The sequence below is a fragment of the Passer domesticus genome, chromosome 2 (assembly GCF_036417665.1).
Source record: "Passer domesticus isolate bPasDom1 chromosome 2, bPasDom1.hap1, whole genome shotgun sequence".
Lineage (NCBI taxonomy): Eukaryota > Metazoa > Chordata > Aves > Passeriformes > Passeridae > Passer > Passer domesticus.
In genome coordinates, this window is record NC_087475.1 from 84,066,749 (window position 1) to 84,084,869 (window position 18,121).

At 39.1% G+C, this 18,121-nt stretch overlaps 1 protein-coding gene across 2 annotated transcripts in view; it reads right to left on the reverse strand.

Moving 5' to 3' along the window:
* DLG2 (discs large MAGUK scaffold protein 2) overlaps nt 1–18,121 on the reverse strand; it is a 979,322-nt gene that overhangs the window by 841,569 nt on the left and 119,632 nt on the right. For both annotated transcript variants that reach the window (XM_064409604.1, XM_064409605.1), the window contains one exon: nt 15,992–16,134. In XM_064409604.1, coding sequence (XP_064265674.1) covers nt 15,992–16,134 — 143 coding nt within the window. The remainder of the gene's footprint in view (nt 1–15,991; nt 16,135–18,121) is intronic.

Consider the following 18,121-nt stretch of genomic DNA (forward strand, 5'->3'; position numbering starts at 1 on the left):
CAAGTCTAGGTTGGGTACTAAGAAGAAATTATTTACCAAGAGATTAGTGAGGCACTGGAACAAGTTTCCCAGAGAAGCTGCAGATGCTCCATCTGTAGAAGTGTTGGAGGCCAGGCTGGATGGGACTTTGTATAGCCCAGTCTACTGGAAGGTTTCCCTGTCCATGGCAGGGGGTTGGAGCTAGAGGATCTTTAAGGTCCCCTCCAACCCAAACCCTTCTGTGATTCTAACTCAAAACAGGAGAAACACCCAACAGTGCTATGTACTCCATGATAACCTTGCAGGAAATATGATTAAAAAAAGGAGTCACTCAAATGAAGTGAATTCTGATTTATCTCATGATGTGCTGCAGGTCCATAGCAAATCCAAGAATAGAAACCAATCTCCTGTCTCCTCCACTGGCCCACACAGATTTTTCCTATTTACACACACCTCCAGAGAAATTACAGAGGAGGAAACTATCCGCATTTCACATGAGATTAAATTTTGTGTCTTTTTTTTTTGTCAGTGAAATTAAGTCTACTCAATAGCAGTAATAAAACTATTTTCATTTTGAGAGCAGGACTGATGTATCATAAAGTGGTATTTAGGATAACCAAAAGTGTTTTACACTAATACAAGAATATAAAGCCTGCATTAAATAAAAAAGAACCTCAAACCATCAACAAAAAACACAAAATCAAAGCCTTGAAGAATATTGTAATGACTTTTACTTCTCAAGATAGTTTTGCTTGAAGCACCTGAAACCTTGGTATAGAAGAATATTTGTTTCAGCCAGAGCCAAAGGGAGGGGAAATAAGCAGTGGCTGTCATTACAGCAGCAAGCCGCCTTGCTAAGTCATGGCTGCAGAGCTCCACAATCACATATACTCATGCTGACATGCAAAAAGATTGCAGCTAAACAAAACCTTCAGCAAAACGTAGTGCCATATCTCTTCATCCAGCTTCCTTCCTACAAAGCATTACAACACTTCACACCAATACATATCAAAGGGAAAGGACCCAAAAGGTAAGTTAAGTAGAAAGAATCAGGTCATTAAACTGCAGATTACATCATCACACTCCCTAAATTGATGACCAGACAACAAAATGAATTAAAAGGGAAAACAACATTCCCTGAATATTTTGCAGAAGGTTGCGCTCTATGGATCTGCCAATGCTTGACAATTTCCTTTGTGACAACTCTCATAACCTCAATGCTGGATGAGAATCTTTCATTGCCTAATGGAGAGATGGCAGAAACCTGTATTTTGTATGAGGATCCAAGAGCTATTAACACTAACCATTTACCAAAGTTATTAAAAAATCATGGACTGTATAGGGGTTTGGGCTTCTGTGAGCACAAAAGCATAAGGGCTACTGAGACTTAATTAAATAAATTTCATTGCCAGCTGCAGCTGACACTGAGAAAAGGTGCAGATGCTTATGCACCAGGCAATGCCAAGAGTTGCAGGGAGGAAGTCTCCTTGTCTGTGTAATGCCCCTTCCATGCATACTACTTTGCACATTCCATATGGATCCTGGACCAGGAACCCTTCAGAGGTACCAGCTCGAGCTGACCTGAGAAACAGTGCCCTTGTCACAGCTCACTGACATAGAGGTCCATATGACACTATCAGAAGGGAAACCGTGGGAGAGGCAATAAATCCAGTCTAAAAACTGTCTGACTGCAACAGCTCACGCTAAAGCTTTATGCAACTCTATGTATTTGCAATGTGCCCATGCAGCTTAGGTAAGACTTTCTCCTTTTGCTGGGATGTATCTGCCATTGAGGAGGCTGGATTTGGCTGGAGATGTAGATACAAACTTTGGAGAATGACAGATGAAAAACTTTGAAAATACAACAATACTGTTGATGAATATTTGCTTGAAATGTCCCAAATCACCCTTATGACCATTACTGTACAACCTCACCTCTCATTAGCAGGGCCTCAAATTCCAATTCTGTTTGTATTCAGAAGCCTCACAACAAGTTGTATGTTTGTTTATGCCAACAGAACACAGCTCTGTGTGCTCTTCTGTATATTTAGTTGTCCTGGTTTCAGCTAGAATAGAGTTAATTTTCTTCCTAGAAGCTGGTACAGGGCTGTGTTGTGGATTTAGGATGAGAATAAAGTTGATAAGACACTGATGTTAGTTGTTGCTAAGCAGTGTTTACACTAAGCCAAGGACTTTTCTCACACCAGCCCACCAGCGAGAAGGCTGGAGGAGCACAAGAACCTGGGAGGAGACAGCCAGGACAGCAGACCCCAAGTGATCCAAAGGATACTCCATACCATATGGCATCATGCTTAGTATGTAAGCCAGGGGGAAAGCTGGCCACAGGTCACTGCTCAGGCACTGGCTCATCACTGGTCAGTAGACGGAAGGTGTAACTTGTTTTGTATATTCAAATTATTTATTATTGTTGTTCTTACTACTTCCCCTTCCATTTCTGCTCTGTCAAAAATCCTTGTCTAAAATCTCAAGTTTAACTTCCCCCCCCCCCCCCGCCCTCCAATTCTTTCCTCCACCTCACTGAGAAGGGGTGAATGAGGAAGGGGCTGTCTGATGTTGAGCTACCTGACAGGTTAAACCACAACAGCAACCCCCATCTTGACAACCCATTGCATTATTATCATCACCAGGTTAATACCACATTTCACTAGCTTATAAACAAAGCTGAAGCTAGGCAAGATCACCTTCTGGACACGCATCTGTGCAGTACTTAGTCAAACAGGGGTCACTAGAGGTGGCCCTAAAAAGAAGGTAGTTACTAATATTGCGCTTTTAAAAGCTGTGGGCAAAAATGTAGTTTCTACTATTGAGAAAAATACCTGTAATCAGCAAAGTAATTTCATGGTTTGGAAACATCCCCACATCTGTTTTCTTAGCTACAGTTAACTAAGAATACTGTTTTGAATATCTGTGACCAGCATCTTGATGCCACTACACAAAGGCAATCCAAGTCCTCATTTTCTTTTTGCTGAGCTGCAACAAAGCCCTGTGAAACCAGGCACAAAGATTGGTTTTCCAAGATTATTACAACTTGAGCACTCCTTTCTGTTCAGCATTGAGCAAGGATGCCAGATCAGTCCTCCCCTCTGTGTGATGACTATCCATAGAACAGAGCACAAATATAAGGAGGGGTTTGGTCGTTGTCCAAGCATAAAATGATCACAAATTGCAATCAAAGAGTAATATATGATGATTCTAAACCTCAAAAGTAACAGCATTGTCCACTGTGAGTGCAGAGATATCTGAATATCAGGCACATTCCCTAGATGGAGAAAAAAACAAGGAATCCAATAAATAAATTGATACTGAATTAAGAAGCCACGATAATAAATACACCTATGACTGCAGATGATGGGCTCTTTCAGGCAATAATATATTCAGCATCCTGAATACTGAAACATCTAATTACAGGCTTGGTGCTGACCTTGCAAAGATACTGCTGGGTGTGCCGTGAGCATTTTCTGTCCAAAAAAGTACAAGATATCTCAAAAAAAGAATTCTGATTACATAAGTAAAGACATGTCTGTCATGAATCTTCCTACTGCTCAGGAAGACACAAAGTTGTCAGCTTTGTTACCTCTGCTTTTCTACAAGCTGGCACAACACCAAAAAATGTGAGAGAGATGACACCAGCTTGGTGTAATGACTGACCTGAAATCTTTCAAGGGATCTGTTCACTCCTTCTTGTGGTAATTAACAAATTCACACAGATTAACTTGTTTTAGTGGTTCTTTAAAACAATAATAATTTTAAAGTTACCGTTGTTTTGTTTATACCAGAGTTTCAAAAGCTGCCTTCTGAGAAAATGGACTTCAAATCCACTATTCAATTTTTTTTCCAGCTTGCGCAAGAGCTGTTTGACTTCTCTGTTCTCAGAAAGAGACACCATGACTACTCAGAAGTGCTGAGCTAAAATATAAACATATATGTATATATGTGTGTGTATATATATATATATATATATATATATATATATATATATATGCACAGTGACAGGGCAAAGCATTTCTGAAAACCAGGTAGGCTCTACACTTCTGGAAAGAATTGGAGGACCTGGGAAAATGTCATCATTTTGGTTTGTCCTTTCAGAAAAAGGGCCACGACTGTTGAGCAACAAGGCTGCCCTCATGTCAGAAAAGCACAAGAAACCAGACGCATCAGCTGAGGTGCAGCCAGAATGCTGAATCCCCTCAAAAGCACAGAGATCCATTTGCAGCTTCAATAATTTTTCCCCACTGGTATTGTGTAAGTCTGTGCATGGTGATGGAAGTGTGATATCCAGCTAAGGTGACGTATTTTAGACATGAGATATTTGAACTATATTAAAAATTTGATTTCAGAAGTCATCTGTCAACCTAGTTTTCTGGGTTGGTGGTGGGGGGAACAGGCACCACGCTAGCTAATTAGACATTAGCTAATACCCAGCACAAGATCTGTTTTGGGTTAATACATGAGGATTCTGCGCTATTACACTGTCCATTTCAGTTCAAGACAAGAGAAACTGGAGAAGCAAGAGCAAAGAGTGGGACAATATTGATCAAGAGGATGAGAATATTGTAGCAGGAATGCTTGCTACAACTGCAACCACCTCTTCTTTCGGGACAAAACACAGTTTTGTAGATTAAATGAGAGAGTTGCATTGCTGTCTCTGAAAAGCTTCTGTGCTCTGGGGGTGGCAATACCAGGAAAGTTCCTCACTGAATATGTCATGAAGAGCTGAAGAAGCAGATGTGAAAGTCAAGAGCTAGCGAGGCACAGGAGCAGACATGCAGAGAGATGACAGATGTTAGGAATAAGACAAAGTGGTAATTGATGGTGGAAGGGTGGAAATTAACAGAGGCTTCCAACAGCAAGGCAAATATGGTTAAAGAAATTAGCTCAGAAAGTGATCTCTGTGAAAATGCAGTCCATTTGAATAGGTAAATGGATCAAGATTACATAGGAAAAAGAAACATATTCCTAAAGACACTTTTCAAGGAGGAGAGTGACAGAGTGAAATTTACTTCTTCATAGTACATAAAGGTCTAGACAAGTGCTCAATTCACAACCCAGCTAAATATTATAATGGCAAACAAGCAGTAAACTGTCTCATCTCTAAACCAGGGGCAGCTTTCACAATAACCTGTGACAGATTGAAGTGGTACCAGTGAGGATCAAGGACAAGCAAGCATGTAAAATGTACAAGCTGAAAACACGTAACGTCCCATGTTTCAGTACTTGTCTAGTATTTGTAATTGTACCAAAAAAAACCACCAAAACTGTGGAGATAAATTATATTTTCAAGTTGACAGCTTCTCTTTAATTTACCAGGTTGTTACTCTGGGGATTGTATTTACGATTTGCTAAAACCTGAAAGTATCTGTTCCAGATTATAAAAAAACTAAACAAAAGAGGCTGGATATTTTCTCTTTCATATATATTTATCTTACTGAGCAAACATACATTCATCTATCCAAGAAATCACTCCCAGGGTGACCTTTATGTGATCCAGAAGTCTTGGGGTGATATCATTCTTTATTCTTGGTAACTATTTAAGTAACATTTTAATAAAGAACTATTGGTAGACTGCAGAAATATATAATGGACTCTTAAACCTCCCTATGGAGACCTGTGTCCTTTGCACACGGAGGGCAGTGAATTTTCTTGCTTAGTTGCTCAGATTGGTGAAGAATCAGAGTTAATAAATGTGAAAGTGAGACAAATTGTTCTGAAATATTTTTAGAATGAATCTTAACTCGAGTACATTTGTCCCTGAATATCAATTTTATAGAACTCTTACAGCTTTATAGGACAAAGAAGTATACTTTAGGAGCTGATGTACTTGTTTTTGCAGGTAGCTAAAACTTCTCAGTCTTATTAGAAACAATGAATTATATCACTAACTGTTCAGAGGAACTGCTAGCTTGTAGAAGAAGCCTCTTGGGACATTCTGGTATTTTTATGTTCATAATTTTTTCAGACTAATCTGTTATTCTGTTGTTGAAACATATCATGGTTTAGGAAAATTATTTTAGGAAAAAATATGTTAAAATTGCAAGAGTTGTTAAGTGATATTTTCAAACTAGATCTATCATTTTTGACCTTGATACACAGAAGTGGAATTCATACAATAGTCTGACCTCAATGCTTATTAAAATAGAGACTTGCTGCTTAATTAAAAGTTTGGCTCATTCTGTATGCTGGTTGATACTCAGGCACATTTTCATTGGGGAAAATTATTGTTTCTGGTCCCTCGCAGCTGTTCTGGCCTACTCCCAATCCTTTGCAGATGTAATAACAAATCACAGATCAAAAAACTGCCTGGAGGTTGTTTGATAGGCATATTATATAAATGTGAAAAAAAAATAAACCCAAATAAACCTGTTGTGGAGGAGACTCTTTCATCAATGCTGATCTGGTTTAATTTAATATCAAGATCCATCCCACTAATGTCAGTAGAAAACAATTATTAAACTAAACAATCACATCTCCCTGTCAAAAAGGACATATGAAACCAGTGAGTCCTCTAAACCCTCATGCAGGGCACACCAACAAAATCGCAAAGTTAAACTAAAATCATAGAATCATAAAATCATAAATCATAGAATATCTTCAGTTGGAAGGGACCCACAGCAGTCATCGAACCCAACTCCTGGTCCTGCACAAGACAGCCCCAAGAGTCATACCATGTTCCTTAAAGGTATTGCCCAAACATTTCTTCAACTCTGACAGGTTTGGTGCCTGGGAAGTGACCACTTACCTGGGGAGCCTGTTCCAGTGCCCAGCCACCCTCTGGGTGAAGAACCTTTTACTGATATCCAATGTAAACCTCCCCATACACAACTTTAGGCCATTCTCTTGGGTGTTATTGCTGGTCACCAGAGACAAGGTGTCAGTGCTGCTCCTTTGAGGAAGTTTCAGACTGCAATGAGGTCTCCTCTCAGTCTCCTCTTTTCCAGGCTGAACAGACCAGGCGCCCTCAGCCACTCCTCATATGGCTTCCCCTCAGGACCCCTCAACATCCTCATGGCCCTCCTTTGGTCACTCTCTAATAGCTTTATAGCTTTCTTATCTTGTGGTGCCCAAAACTGCACTCGAGGTGAGGCTGCCTCAGAGCAGAGCAGGACAATCCCCTCCCTTGCCCTGCTGGCCATGCTGTGCCTGATGCCCCCCAGGGCACGCTTGGCCCTCCTGGCTGCCAGGGCACTGCTGACTCGCGTTCAGCTTGCCATTAATCAGGAACTGCAGGTCCCTTTCCCCTGCACTGAGAAAAAGTGAGAGGAAACAAAGGAAAAGGCATTTTGTCATGAGCATGTCTAACTATGTCTATGTCTATGCCTATGTCTAACACAAGGAGATGGCAAAAGCAGAATGATATCTAGTTCCAAGCCTTGTCCATGGGAGAGAAATTGTTTAGAGAGTGGCATGATATGTATGTTGCCCTACTCTCATCATCACAAGAGCCTTTCTGTCCACAGGATGACACTGTTCTGCATAGATACAACTTGGTTTAAAATGGAAACATTGGCCTGGCCATATTAAAATGCATTCAGAAACAACTCTAAAATGACATTTAACAGACGCTCTGGCACTAAAGTTATTGACAAGCTACAGAACAAACAACAAATTTATAAATAGAGACCCAGCATGGATACCCAGTATGGGCAAGGCATTTAGCTGCAGCTAGTAATAAATAAGGGTTTTAATAATGCAGTGACTTTGCAGTTACCCATTTCTAAACATTAGTCAACTCAGCTGAGAAGAAAAGGAAAGTGTATAAAATAATCTCTTCAAGTAAAGAAAAATTTCACAGTGCATTAAAAAAATTAAATTACAAAGATAGTGTATGTTAAAATAATAATAATAAACCTAACAAACACGGAGCTAAGATTCAGCATTGTTGTTCAATAATTAGGTAGTAAGGGTTGTTACACATCCTTGGGTGCAAAAGGAAAATGACTGGCAAAACACACACCAAGATGTCACTTATACTGTACCCCTTAAAAAGACTGCTGCTGTCTTGAAGGAGAACTTACTTAGTGCCAAATAGAATTACTTGGGAATTGGCTCTGGCACAAAATCAACCCACAGACACAAATTGCATTTGATCAGATAAATGTATACTATAGTGCTAAATCTAGTGAAGAAACAGATGCATAAAACTCAATGTTTTGAACCCTTCTAATGAAACATTATGGTTGATCATACCTAATGACTCTTGCATATTAAGTATAATCACTTAAACAGAATCAAATGTGGCTCCTGGGAGTAAATCAAGCCATACAAATTAAGCTGTACCCAGTCACAAACAAAGAAAACAAACAGAATTCCAGAGAAGGGACTGAATTTTCATAGGCACACATAGAAGGGGCTGCAGTTCCATGTTTTTTAGACAAGCTGTTAGTGTGAAACAGATTAATGGTTTGTTAATTGCTTCAGGCAGAAGATTTTAAAGTAAGGGTTTTACTACTGGAACTTTTAACAAGCCAGCACTTAGAGGACAGAGAAGTAATTACAGTGTTTATAATGGCTGGATACAAGGACAGCAGGCATTCCTGAAGCAAACAGATCTAAGAAAATTCATTTTGCATGATGCAATTAAATATATTTGGAAAACAAGCCTCTAAACATAAGAAATGCATGAAACAACAGGAATTAAATGATGAACTGGAATTTTTGGGGACCATGTCAAAGCAATGATCCCACACTGTGTGAATGAATTTTGTGCATATGAGATCAGGGTGTGATGACCAAATTTGCACAGCAACTACAAATTATTATCAATCAATAATGATAGAAGATCATTAGATAGAAGATTATTAGATAGAAGATAAAGACTATTTACTTATAGGACATATGGTGCAGAAGTATCTGCACCATATGTCCTATAAGTAAATAGTCTTTTCAGCAACGACACAGGAACAGGTAGACCTTCAGTTGCCAGATTTATATGTACGTGCAACAGTAGAGTGCTCTTTGCCTTCATCTCACCTTTCTATCTAGATAAAGGTCAAAACACTGCTGACCAGAAATAAGCAACACTGAAGACCAAATTAAAGAATACAGAGGTTAAAACAAGGGTAAATTTATGTATTTTAATGAGTGTATGGAGCTGAGCACAAGCCTTCAGCTTCAAGCAGTGTTTCTATTGTCATACTAAAGAGCAACTCCATTTTTGTTTCACCAGATTGATTCCTCCATCTAGGTGATTTTTTTGTTCTCCATTATTGTATTTTCTAAACGCCTCAGGGTTTCAATTGTATCTATCTACACAATGCTTGAGTGAGAGACACCCTTTAGCTACTGACTGCTTATTGCAATGCAGAGAGTCCTGCTAGGGAACAAAGCTTTTTCCCAGGCCAGTGACCATTTGCTAAGCTGAGAAGCTGGGTTCAGACCTGCATACCCACTCTAAAACTGCAGGAACACACTAATACTGCTGCACAGACAGCAGAGATGGAGAATACCTTTCCCCAGACTTACCTAGAACTGGGAAAGGAGAGGGCACTTCTTGAAGCAGTGGAAGACCTGAATTTAAACCACTTTCAGCTCAATCCCTATCTCACATTTTCGAGGAGTGAAAAGAAATGTCTTCTTTTTCCAACAGGGACAATTTAAGAGCCATAATTTCAAGAAAATGCTTTCAAGCTGTGAATGCTAGTCTTACAAACCTTGGTACAAAGAAGCAATGAGGCTCTTTGGCAGAGGTGAAATTACAAACAAATCCTGTCTTCATGATTTCCAGCAGCAGATTGGGCACATCCCCAGTCAGCTGCGGTGAATACCACACTGAATGTTTACGAAAAAAGGTAAGGCTGAATTTCCCAGCACTGAACACCTTCTGTACTTCTAGTTCAAACAAATTCAGATTAGACTTGCAAAACAGCTAAAGCACCCAATATAAGGCTTGGTCTTTTTTGACTCTTTTCTGAGCATCTGCTCCTGGCCCCCACAGGAAGCCGAGTACCAGGCTACATGGACAGATAACTATTGCTTGGTTTAAGCCAATGCAGATGCTTTATTAATGCAACTTGCAATGACTCAGCTTGAAAGCATTCGAGATCCTCAGAAACTCTGGAGGCACATTATCTTTGTAGTGTCACATCTACACAGTTCTCTAAGTAGGTACCTGGCATTTGTTTGTCCCAAAATGAGCTCGTCTGGACCATACCAATCAGCCCAATGTCTAAGCACTGTCAGCATCCACAAACTCCTTGTTTCTGGCATACCTTCACTACCTGCTCACTTAGGTGAGCTCCAGCTACACTTCCTCCCCACTATGTGTCACCAACCCTGCCACTGAATGCAACATCCCACACCCCTAAATGCAGTTTGAGAGGAATGAACATACGGCTCCCTGGGACATAGTGGGCATTTGAAGTTCTTAATTTTTTCTGTTAAATCCTCCCCCTTCAAGATTTAAATATAAGTATGGTGACAATGGGGAGGTGGAAAAGAATAAAGAGAAAACAGGGAGAAGGGCTTTGCATTTATGACTTTTCAACACTGGTGTTTGTGCACTTGCTGGGGAGGGAGGGTTCCGCCCTTAGATATGCAAATGAAGACAAAACACCCTAGACTCTAATACTTGTCAGATCAGTAGTAGCTATAAACTCTAAGTTACAAAGCCACATGTCAGTACTCTGTCCCAATAAATATTTTATCATTCCACAGAAATGGGCAACATCCCAGCAAGAAAAAGCTAAGTAATATCTGCCAGCACAATTCTTAGAGCTCTGTTATGGGTGAGAAGTACAATCAGCTCCTCTCTGGTCAAGAAGGGAGCTGTACAGGGATTTCCACATCCTCAGAATACATCCTTACCAAACAGCTTCTTCATAAGGAAAAATGTATCAGCAGCACCTTTATGCATGTTATGAGAGACATCCCCTCATTTACAGAATAGAGACTGTGATTCTAAACCTTAATCTGGATAAGGTATCAACACCTTGATGAGGCAGATATTAAGGGAATGACACCTTGTCCCATATTTGGAATTCATTACTTGTTAGTTTAGAGGTGTAGTCTGTGTTTTGTGGAGTTTAATCCTGAACAACTGTTTCTGCCCATGCAGTGTCCCACAGATATGGTCCGTAACTCACATCTCCATATGGTGAGATACCTCAGACACTGTAACTCCCAGTTCACTTTCATGACTTAGTTCTTCTCTTTTCAGACTTCACATACAGTCCTTCAGGAAGTACACAGAACAGTAAGAAACTAAAACCCGCTGCTCCCAAATCCTGAGTTAGTATTTTCATTAATACATAAATCTTGCAAAGTAGTCTCCAGATTTTTATTTTTTAATATAGTTGGAGATATGGTGCCTGTGCTGTCAACACTAATTGCCTTTCACAGTGCCTCAAGGATTTCTGTTTTGGAAACTAAAATATTTCATACCTCTAAGTATAGCTCCGTTGAGAAGAGTCTAAGAGAACTAAATATTTGCTATCCCAAAAGACAATATTTCTCATTATGACCTAGCATTTGTTGCTATGTAAAGCATTGAGCTCTGTGATCCCTGTCATGAGAAAGAAGTGGATCAGTTGGAGCAGGTTCAGAAGAGGCCAAGAAGATGATCAGAGGGCTGGAGCACTTCTCCTATGACAACAGGTTGAGAGAGTTGGGATTGTACAGCCTGGAGAAGAGAAGGGCTCCAGAGAGACCTCATTGAGGACTTTTAGTACCTAAAGAAGGCTACAAGAAATTCAAAGAGGGACTATTTACAAGAACATGTAGTCACAGGACAAGGGGTGATGGCTTTACATTGAGAGATATTAGGTTTAGATGGACTATTACAAGGAAGTTCTTCATGATGAGGATGGTGAGATACTGGAACCCAGAAAAGCTGTGGTTGCCACATCCTTGAGAATGTTCAAGGCCAATTTGGAGGTGACTTTAGAAACCTGGTTGACTGGAAGATGTCCCTGCCCATGGCAGAGGCAGCTGGCACTAGATGATCGTTAAGGTCCCTTCTAACCCAAACCATTCTGCAATGCTGCATGATTCCGAGACGTGTTTAAGTGCTTTCTGGAACAGGACTGAATAAAACACTATCCACGTCTACTGCTATTTGAACAAAATCTAATGGGTTCTAATTGTCCTCAGAGAAACTCCAGTTTGCCATCAGGAACAACCTTCCATCAGTGAGGAAATAAGCTACCTGCAGAAATAGTTGACTCTCCACTGCGGGAGATTTTATAGAACAGACTCGGTAAACATGTCAGGAGCAGCTCAAAGGCAGTTGATCTGCCCCAGGGCAAGAGAATGGACAACAGGGGTATTTTAGGTCTTCTCAAGAGTTATATTCTAGAGTTTCTACATCATAATGAACATGTTGGACTTTCATTTAGTGCCCAATATGTCACATTCCCTGCTCTCTATCTGAATATATGAAACAAAAAAAGCTTTTGCAAATAGAACGTGATAAACATTTCTAGTGAATCTGAACATGGCCCAAAAACTGTTTCATTGATTCTGAAACAATCAACCAACTTAAGCTGATTTTGCCAAGCCGCATTTACAGGAGGGAAAGCAACATGGATAAACTCACACAAAAATCACATTCATATGGGTCCTTCTTTCTTCCTTTTCACTAACATCCACCCACTTGAATTATTTTGGTCTATGATATTTACAGCTCTGCCAGATACATTGACACATATATTTAGTCTCTATAGAGGGCGAAATGCAATAATAATGTGATAAGAAATACTGCATTTTTCATCTGCAAACATTGAAGTCACTGTTTACTCAGACAGCCAACAAAGCTGTTAATGACGAAGTGAAAAGCAAGGATGTGGTGTTTAAATACATAGGCCATACCTAAACATTTATCAATTTCATGTGTACTAGGGTATTCTTCAGGATTAAAACCAAAATAGCACAGAATTTAGCTAGAAGCATGCAAGTAAAAAACAAAACAAAACAAAACAAAAAAAACCTCAAAAAATAAAACAGTACTACCACTAAAACCCCAACACTTTTGTTAATTCCACTGTCTGTAGTCATGGGATCCTATGTGGAAGCATGCACAGAAAAAATTTGGATGTGACTGGTTCTGACACATACCATGAGCTCTTATATTCCACTGCCTTTTCACTTGCTTTTACAAAAGCCATTCAAAATTACAGTCTCTCAGTCTGGGCGACACCTCTCTTCTCAGGCACTCTCTGAGAATTATAGGAGATTATAGGGTGGGTCATGATCCTTTCATATCTATTTAAAGAGATGAAGATCCAGCCCTGTGAAATCTAGCAACAGTTTACTAAAAACCACTATGGTAATCACAGATGTAAGGTGGAAAATCTTTACAGTATTGCAAACAACCAAACACCTTTTCTCTTATCTAAAAATCTACACTTTGAGAAAAGCAAGTACATAAATACAAAGCAGGGTTCACAGGACAACTGTCCTGGACAGTAAAAGCTGCTTTCCAAAAGGAAAGCCACAATTATAAATTATCAACAATTAAGACATAAAAAGGACCAATTTATATAGAAAAAATTGCATACAGACAGTCAAGGAAAGTTTTGAGTGGAAGGAATGAAAGGAGGATGGCCTCTGGACTGACTGATTATCCTTGGGCTTAGAGTCCTGCATCCAGCTCTGGGGTTCTCAGCAGAGCAAGGACATTGACCTGCTGGAGCACATCCAGAGGAGGTCCCAAAGATCCTCAGAGGGATGAAGTCCCTCTCCTATGAGGAAGCTAAGAGAATTGGGATTGTTCAGTGTGGAGAACAGAAGGTTTGGAAGTGACCTAACTGCAACCTTCCAGTACCTGAAAGGAGCCTACAAGAAAGCTGGAGAGAGACTTTTTACAAGGACACGTAGTGATAAGACAAGGAAATGGCTTTAAAGTGAAAGATGGGATGTTTAGATTAGATAATAAGGAAGAAATTCTTTACTGTGAGATGGCAGAGGCACAGGCACAGGTTGCCCAGAGAAGTTGTGGTTGTCCCATCCCTGGGGCAACTAGGGATCAAAATGAAGTTGGATGGGGTTCTAAGCAACCTGCTCTAATGGAGGGTGTCCCTACCCATGGGATTAGATCATCTTTAGGGTTCCTTCCAACAAAAGCCATTCCATAAGTCTATCATTCTACAAAAGAAGGGAGGCCTTTTCTTTCCAAATTTGGGACATATAATTAAAGATGGAAAAGGAAGTACAAAACAATAATTTCCCATGAGAGGGACCATGAATAAGAATTTATGTGATACATTAGATTTGGTTACATTTTCATATGGTAATTTTTCATAGAAATCAAAGGGCTATCTTGGATTTGTACAGCAGTTTGTACATCCAACTTGCACTAATCAGTTCTGACTCAGAACTGCTGATAGTATGCTGGGCTGTCATAAGGAAAAAAACCAAAAGCTACACTTCCAGTCTGTTTTGCCTGCATTGGACCCTTAAAATATATACGCATTTTTAAGAGACTAAACATTTTGTTCTCCCATTACCCAGATGAAATTTATGGCGAGACAGCACATTTGAAAATGGCACCCTGGACCCTGACTGTCAGCACCCTGCCTTGGAAAGGCTGTTCCAGTTTCTATGCTATAGTTTTCTATTGTTTTCCTTTAAATCAGAATTTTTTTTTTCATAAAATGAGAAACATTTGGAGTTGGCCCTGTATCTATTATACTCAGCATAGAATTTAAAGTTCAAATTCCCCTGTACAGGACCAACAGCACACCTCTCAGATAGCAATGAGTTTAAGGTAGATGGGGTTGGGGGTCATATATTTTGATGAGGTTGGAATAAAAAGAGAGTCTGTCCACTGTCTTCATCACATACAAGAGATAACAGGAATACACTTTCACAATTTTAAAGCCTAAAGATTTGTGCTTTAAAAAATTTTAAAAAGACAGATATTAGCTGTCTGTGCCTTCAAACTGTGACTCAAATGTTAAATCATTCATGGGATGTATCCTACATTAGTGTTAAGAGTCATTTGTTCTGATTTCACTCAAAACCAGAATGCTTGTTCTCATTAATTCTGCAAGCTTCTTTTGCTAATTAATTTTTACAATAAATTTCTTCATTTCTTCTGAGAGTTTTGTTCTAGCCACCTGCAATTCTGATTTATCTTTTAAATAATCACATCTAAAATGTCATGTAGAACTACAATTTCTGTTTGATTTTTACATTAAAAAGGAGGAAAGCTCTTTAAAATAATCATGCCTATGGGAAACTTCTTGCCAACAACTTTTAAAACTTGAAGTGCCTTACTTACCATGACACCAATGAAAATATTTATAATTTCCCTCATCTTTGATTCTGGTCTGGAGATTTGCAATTTGCAGTCCATGCCCACCCTATTTCTGTTTCACTGTTTAAGAACAGAGCAATGCATTGCTTGCTTCTGTGGGGTTTGTTTTCATCTTTGAAGCACAAATGTGGGTGGAGGCAAGTAGTTTAGACTGCTAATATAGTTAATAATAATCTGGAGACTGGCAAAAGCAGATTAGAGCAGGGGGTGACAAAGAAAGTTTTTGAATGCTTGCACTGGCTACAGGAGAAAAGCAAAGTTGTGTAATCTTCTTCTATGTATCTGTTCCTCACGCAGAGACTCTCTTGGTTGATCTCTGTGAACATGGACTGTGGAAAAGTTCAGCCCAATGTCAGTTGCAGAAACGTGAAAACTCATATTTAGTTTTTTATGCAGGATATAATTACTGGAATATTAATAACCTCAGCAGTCATCAGCTGGTAGAAAAGATATATTCTCTTTTGGGGGGGGTAATCACAGACACAAAGTATCAGATAAAGTACACCAAAGATGAGAAAACAGAAGCTTTCTATGTTCCCTTTGACAGATTGCAATTGAAAGGACAAAGAAGTTTGCAACATAATCAAGGTCAGAGGGATAACACTATTTGTATATACATCCTCCACCCTAACCTAATGCCTTAATAACTCCTTTCAATCTTATACATCACTGCGTGGCTTTTCTCAGGTTTGAGACATCTCACTCATTACATATATTTTAATTCTTAATGTGTTAAATTACCTCCTGCTTTTTCTGCAGATTTTCATGGTCTGTAGCAGATGTTGTCATCTCCCATTTTTCTGCAACTTGATTTGCTTCTTCTATTTTTTGCTCATAGCTTTTCTGGGAATTTAGCAGCGTCACTTCATAAAACTCTTGAATATCTGTTTATAAAAAGGAACAAGTAAAAAACATTATTTCCATATTGGCTTTGACACCCTGGTGTTTTCCTTTGATACATACTTACACATTAGCATCACAATGATAAACATGTACTACATTTTTAGTAGAAAGCACCAATATACAAAGTGTAGAAAAAATTTTAGACAATTTTTTCTAAAATTTCTATGAGATTCTTGAGTCATATTCTCATTTTAAAGAGGTGTTTAGAAAAAAACAATATAAAAATGTAAAGAAATAACATTATAAGAAGAGATTCAGGCACATTCATGCTACAGGCACTCATAAGCAGAACAGACCCTTTTACAGGGAGAAGTCACAAATTGCTTTAACCAGTAACCTAGAAATTCGCACATGTATAATACCTTAAGAGAAACTTGTTGACACCCATCCAAGGCACCTGAATCACTCTCAGCCCTATCTGCAGGTGCATTTTGCATTTTTTTCAAGTGAGGTGCACAGGTTGAAGACTTTGTGGACTCACCACTTCAGTCTATTACCATTCAGAAGTGGTTGGGTAATGTTTGGTTTCAACCAAGAATAAGCAACAAGCTAGGTCTTAAAATATCCTGTTCAGATGTTTCTATCATATTTATTTCCATGGGGTATGATCAGATATACAAGGTCCAACAGAGAAAACAGTTTTATTGAAATCTGTGCACATAATGACCTAAGGAAAGGAAAAAAGTGTTCCCTTCCTTGGGCAAGAAGTTTGCAGTCAGATAGTCACACACAAAAGGTGTCAAATTGTCTAGTGGGGATAATTAACTTATCAAAGAAAAAATAAACTTCACATTATTTGCTTTAATAACCATGGACTTTCTCCTGGATAAGAAAGATAGATTGGATCTACCTGGATCTCCTTGGGACCTCAGAGGAAAAACTTTCTATAGGGTTTGTGCTTGTCCTCATGTTCAGTCTCTGGCCAGGTATCAGAAGTCTCTCTTCCCTCTGTTTAGTTACAGCTAAAGTTGAACTTTTCTTCTAACTCCTTTTACAACTTTACAACTTATTATGTATTCTATTTGTCATGTACAATGGGAAAAAAAAGAATCACAGAATCATTAAAGGTTTGAAAATGCCTCAAAGACAAAAAAGTCCAACCTTAACTAAATGCCACCATGCCCACTAAACTATATCGTGTAGTGCCACACCTCATTTTTTTAACACCTCCAGGGATGGTGACTGCATCACTTTCCTGGGCAGCCTGTTCCAATGCTTGAACCCTTCCAGTGAAGAAATTTTTCCCCATATCCAACCTGAAACTGTCCTGGCACAACTTGAGGCCATTTATCTTTGTCCTGTTGCTGGTTACTTGGGAAAAGAGGCTGATCCCCACCTTGCCATACTAACTTTTATTTCACACATATATTTGTAAGAATTTGTCTTTCATATTACTACAAACATCTAATTCCACATTAAAATTAAAACCTCTTTTTAAAACAAAAAGCTACAGGATAGTTGCAATGAGAAACAAAGTTTCTCCATTCTCAATACAGGGAACTTTTCACCGTTGGTTTGAATGCTCCTAGTACAACTGAAACAGTTGTAATATATGGTTCAATGCCAGGTCAATTTGTATTGCAACAGCAAGTAAAATATATCAGGCTAATATGTAATTATCTCTAGATAAATACTTTGCAGAAATAAGCTAGAAATTGCCCTCTGGCAATGGCATTCAGCTGGCATCACTGATGTTATCAGGGCATTAATTGGGTTGACAGTATTCAGTCAAGGAACAGTAGAACGGTGCTTTCGCCCTATCTTTAAAGCCTATCTTGCCCTAGTGTTTTCATTAAAAATTATGTATGAGCCACATTTGCATGTGTATGCACATGTGCAAAATAAATATTAAAACCTCAGTCTCTTTGTAAAGGTCCTTATCTATTCTGAGGAGGGCACAGGTTGCTTTTGCTGGAATAATGATCACTGGTGCGCAGAGAAAAGCACTTCAGTACTTATGCGGTCACA